This window comes from Osmerus eperlanus, chromosome 24 (genome assembly GCF_963692335.1).
Source record: "Osmerus eperlanus chromosome 24, fOsmEpe2.1, whole genome shotgun sequence".
NCBI classification, from domain to species: Eukaryota; Metazoa; Chordata; class Actinopteri; order Osmeriformes; family Osmeridae; genus Osmerus; species Osmerus eperlanus.
In genome coordinates this window covers 4231425-4236877 of record NC_085041.1, presented here as the reverse complement: position 1 = coordinate 4236877, position 5453 = coordinate 4231425, and the positions used below count along the sequence as shown (strand labels likewise).

At 43.2% G+C, this 5453-nt stretch overlaps 1 protein-coding gene across 1 annotated transcript; it reads right to left on the bottom strand.

Moving 5' to 3' along the window:
• Positions 1-2432: 2432 nt before the first annotated feature.
• LOC134011221 (interferon-induced protein 44-like) lies at positions 2433-5453 on the bottom strand. Its single transcript, XM_062450745.1, has 7 exons — positions 4835-5453; positions 4664-4715; positions 4310-4505; positions 3928-4080; positions 3677-3836; positions 3341-3441; positions 2433-3105 (listed from the first exon to the last, which is right to left on the bottom strand). Exons 1-7 carry the CDS (start codon positions 5340-5342, stop codon positions 2923-2925), a joined length of 1353 nt encoding a protein of 450 aa, XP_062306729.1. The 5' UTR covers positions 5343-5453; the 3' UTR covers positions 2433-2922.

The window sequence follows — 5453 nt, the reverse complement described above, 5'->3', positions numbered from 1 at the left end:
GGGGGGGGGGGGAGGGGGGGGGGGCAGTGAACACAGGAAGTGGTCCTGCTTCTTCCTTCCAGTCAGGAGGGGGGGGGGGGCACAGAACCATGCTTTCACTGTCCATCCCAAACCTGACCTGCCCCTCTCACAAGCCCCGCCCCCTCCCAGCCCAGCCATCTCCAGACATTCGCCTCTCTACTGGTGGAGATGTGGAAAAGGGTGTTTATCGCAGGGTCACTTGCATACCACCCCGCCTGCTACGGCACTTAATGGGTCCAGTGCTTCATGTACATATACACATTATATTATGTTGGCCTGGGTATAGCGTGGACCTAAAACAAATATACAAACCTTGCATCGTCAAAGCAGATTAGAGATCTCGCCTCCAGGGGGCGATATTTCCTCCCCCGCTGCTGTGGAGTAATGGCTTACAAGCATGGTAGGCGTTGCCTTTAAGGCCCTACAGTAATTTGCTGGGTAGAGATTAAAACACCTTGGGTCTGCTTGATAGTGAAACAGTTACTGGCAAAAATCCTTTGTAATGGATGCTGCTTCAACTACCAAAAATATCTTCAGTGTAGTTCTTGTAGCAGCTTTGCGGAAGGGGATACTGCATTTAGAATCAAATACAATACATCTTTATAGTGTGTTATTAAGTAACCAATGTTGTTATATAAATATGTATAACTAATTATTGATCATTTGTAATCTTGTACAGTTCTGTAGAGGAAGTTCTTTGTTAATTTTTTTTGTCTTTTTTTTTTTACTGTTTGAAAAGTGAATGTTTTTAATGTGGATGTAATGAAGCACTGTGTCAGGTCTGAACACAGAGCGCCAAAGTGACATTCCCTCCTCAATCAGATCCCGCTTCCTCCAGCAGCGTTTCTGAAACTGCCATAGCCGCAGTACACAGAAAACACTTTTGACAGACAAAAAAGCGACTTGGTCAGAATCAGATACTGCTTAGCTTTGGTGCCTCTCAACTCATGCCGTCGATATTCAGCTTCTAGTCTCAGCTAGGATCTTCAATGCGAGGCATATCATACCAGACTTAAAGGAAGGTGTGTAATCTAGCATGCTACTCCCACTTCATACGTGAGAGCCCCTCTCGGCCACAGTACTGTTTGGGACTGCACCTATCCCAGTGTAACTGAACTTTACACACAGCCGCAAACAACCCACGACCTGTAGAAATCGAAGCGCTTTTACAGAATGGCACAATGCAATATCCCTTACCTACAGAGAGGTGGTGAGTGACAACAGAAATTATACCATTCCAAATATTTGCTTAATGGGTATCATGTGAATTGGCCTTTGATCAAAAGCACACGTTTTAAAGCCAAGTCCAACTTTGTAAACGTCCAACCCGTTTATGGAGGGGTTATGTAAATGCACGTGTTTACACTGGAGGCCTGGGGACACAGCTCATAGCTGCAATACATGTGCCAAGAATACTGCTCTGACCTATGTCCTGCTCCATACCCTGTACCTGTGCAGGAAATCCCCCATTGGACTTGTGTGTGTGCGCGTATGTGTGTGTGTGTATATGTATGTATGTGTGTGTGTGTTTGTCCTGCACTAAAACCTGATAGTTTTCCAGTTTAAATGGCTTTCTCACTTTGCTGCCTTGTTTTAGTTGTTTTACTGTTCTCATCCAAACCCAGTTGACAGAATGAAGGAAGCCATTGCAAAATGCTTTGTACTTAGTTGGAGGATTCTTTCGCTGTGCCAAGACCAAACTGTTCTCTATCGGATGGCAGTTGGTAAGGACCTTGGCAAGAAAGTAGGATTCTGGGGCCCATCCCACTTCCTTGTCCCTGTTTACTTTGTCAACCACTGAGCTTGACAGATGTGTAATATGAAGCCTGTGCGGGACTTGGATATAACAGATATTGCTATCAAATCAGTCATTGTTATCTAGGAAAGAAAAGGACAGGAGAAGGATTGGAGGAAAGAGGATTTGAGACAGGCATGTTTTTGGTGTGCTATAATGGAGCAGCCAGCTAGTGTATCTGGCACGTCAGCGCTCAGTTGACGTCAAAGTGCTTGAGTCTGTCATTTTAACGTTAACGCTCGAAAGCCTGTGTCTTTTACCTACACTAACATTGCATACGTATTTTAAACACTATTTGACGTTAATGTGTTCTTCCAAGTTATCGGTGAGAACAAAATCCTACAATTAATAATTGTTACTTTTTTTTGTTGGGAACTCAGCTGCCAAATCATAATCCGCCTAGATACCAGTAATGTACAACAATTGCAATGACATTTGTTTTCCTATACATCACACAGTAAGGATGCCCACTGACCGCTTGTGGTTTCATTTTAAGTTATCAGCCATTTCTCTTGTCATGTACATTTTAGCCATGATTTTACTCCAGTTGTATTTTCTGTACAGTAACTGTACCGTCTGGCTAACTGTACATTAATAAAGTTTCCGTTTCTCTGTCCACTGTTTAATTGTTGCTTTATTGGAGTGCAGTTCAAACCCATTTTTTTAATTACTGTCAAAATATTTAGAGGCTTGGCTGTACTTACATTTTCACCCAACTTAAGTTCAGCTTGCTTTTTTTAAAGATACATTTGATTGTGGCACATTTCTGCTTAATTTGCGACAGATCAGTGAAGACAGACAAGTGGGATTTGAACCCCAGTCCCTGCGGTAAGACCTCCACTTACATGGTACACACACTTAACCAGTGAGCTACCAGGGCCCCAATAAAAGCCAAATACATCTTTACAGTGGTGCTCTTTTTAAGATGCATTTTCATTCTACATGAAGGGGCAGGGGGCCCCCCAGTGACTCACCAGATAAGCAGGTGCACCATGCAGGCGGGAGGCCAAAACACAGGGGTCTGGTCTCGAATCCTGATTGGCTGATCATCACACTGATATGCACTTAGGAGAGGTAGCCACTCCTGACAATTGAGATGCACCCATCTAGTCATGCACATCTAGCTCACTGACGTCATCAAAGTAGCTGTCAGTGCTGCGCAGCATCTGGACCAGAGCAGTGAGGAGCAGGATGTCAGTGCTCAGGTCCAGCTCCAGCTCCTCGCTGTAGTTCTTCACAGGAAGCACACAGGACAGGGGAACACCGAGACGGACACTGACTTCCTGCGCCTACGAGAGATGACAAACGATACGTTTATCTTTCCTGTTACAGAAGAAAACCCACGGACAAAAACGCTCAGTCGTGATGTTGAGCGCTGTAGTTTGATGCGTGTTTCGTTTGTAGTTAGATTTTGGTACGTGGGTCTCGATTATTCATCAGCGCCATACTTAATAATGTAGTGTAACCAACTTAACCAAAACAATATTTGTTTCATTGAATTCCTGTAGACAAAAAGTGCCTCACCTTTGTCCTAATGTACTGGCTGACGTAGATGTTCCTGAGGTCGTCTGCCACATCGGGACAGGCCTCATCCACTTTAGTCATCAGAACCAGCTGAGGGATGCCTGGAGAACAGATCTGCATTAGGGTGTACATGGCAGTATGACACATGGACACAAAAACAGACAATAGTTCTTTAGCAAATGTATTTTCTTACCAAAACATTTGACAATATTGTGCTACTACAGTTAATTGTCAGGTTCATTTAGCTATTCTTATGTTTTGGTGTTGCATGCAGAGCTTACACATTCCAGGATTGGGGCAAGTGAATGCAAACAGGTCTAAATTAAAACAACTTACCTAGCCGGTTGATCTTCCAGCGAATGGCAGACAGTTTTGCCTCCATTTTGGCAGACATGATGGAGACCTTGCAGCCATCGATAACATAGGCAACACAATGGATCTGATCCTTCAGCTGTGCTGACTTATCAACTGTTTGGAGAGGGACTGAGGGATGGAACTAGACCAAGTTGAAGGAGAAAAATGCCCAAATATTAGTTCACACCTTTGTGTGTCCATGTGTGTTTGTTAAGTGTGTGCCATGCCTTTACCTGGTGTCTGTTAGGCATGTGACCTTTAAGAATGCTGATGACATCATCCACATCTATTCCCACCCCTGTGGCCTCCTCCAATCCCATGGTGTCACACAATATGATTGGCAGGGGTTTGCCCTCTCGTCCAGCCTTCACAGAGTAGGTACGAAACTGAGAGCAGAGTAGTTACACATTAACACCTCAGTCTCATACCATTATCAGAATAAAATGAATCGTTTTGAGTGATCACAAACATAGTAGTTAATTTGGTTGGTGTTATGCATAAAATACCATTCAATTTTGTTAATTTAGCTATTTATTTACAGTGTGATCTTACAGGAGTTTTATGATGAATAAACATGATTAACACACCATCTTAATATACAGTTTTGCAGCTTACCCGAGTGGTGAGGCTGGTGCTAGAGCTTCCGGATAAAGCCTGGTTGGCCACATGCCCTTTGAAGATGGAGTTGATGGAGTTGAAGAAGCTGGACTTTCCAGCACCAACGGGACCAATGAGCAGAACCTTGGCCCGAGACACTGAACTGATAATGGGCTTGTACTGCTTAATGGATTCTATCAGCTCCTTTTTTCTCCTGTGGAAAAACAATAAACTTTTTTTGCCTGATTTACAAATGTTACTTAATTTACCTACATGTCTTATTTTTATATTTTTATAATTGCATGTCATATTAGTCTCGAAGGAGACTAAGCAACTCAAAGATGATCTGACGAATTGGATAGTTGGACTTACTCAGCTTCCCAAATGATGTTCCTCCATGGTTTCTCCAGAAAGTCAATACCCTCTGAAAGAAGAAATGTTCTGTTTGTAGTAAATACTTGCAGTTTGAAATAGGCCTGGTCATTATTTTTCGGGTTACTGTACAAACATACTTTTGGTACATAAAATATTGAATGCGTTTACCTTCCACTTGAAACACTTCACATTCAGTTAGTTGTAGGTGGTTGTCGTGCATTTCAGCGGCATCAAAGTTGTAACTGTATCCAGAGTTGGACTGAATGGATAATTGACCACTTGGTAAAAAAACCAAACTCTTTCCAAAAGAAGGACCATCGTGTCCGTTCTGCACGAGCGCCGACGAGCCATCTTGAACAGGATACTTAACAATATGTCCCCGATTGAAACTGAAAAGAAAAGCTTTGTCGTCATGTACGTACTGACCGGTTTGGTCAAAATCTTTACTTGTGTACCCTCCAAATATGTGCCCTTTAAAGTTGTATCCAACAGTGAGTGTAGGACCCTTGCGATCACATATCTGGTGAAATGCGGCTGCGTGTTTGCCGTGGTAGCTGGCCTTGTACAACAGACTGAGTTGGACGTTTCCAATTAGTCGGCACAACTCCGTTTCTTGCGCCTTCCTTAGTTTGGTTTCCATAATGGTCCTGGCCTGCGTTGCATTAGAGGCAAACATATCGTTATTTGTTATTTTTTACGTGCGTTTCCTAAACATGCGCGTAACTGTCTCTTACGTAGGTCTACCACTTAAGACTATTGATAAGACGCTTTCCGGGTACGGAAATGT

Excerpts from the sequence above, each read along its gene's own strand:
- LOC134011221 (XM_062450745.1), bottom strand. The coding sequence starts at position 5,342 with ATGTTTGCCTCTAATGCAACGCAGGCCAGGACCATTATGGAAACCAAA. Across the intron at positions 4,081-4,309 it reads GCACCAGCCTCACCACTCGG|TTTCGTACCTACTCTGTGAA; the intron begins GTAAGCTGCAAA and ends CTCTGCTCTCAG. Across the intron at positions 3,106-3,340 it reads GCCAGTACATTAGGACAAAG|GCGCAGGAAGTCAGTGTCCG; the intron begins GTGAGGCACTTT and ends CATCTCTCGTAG.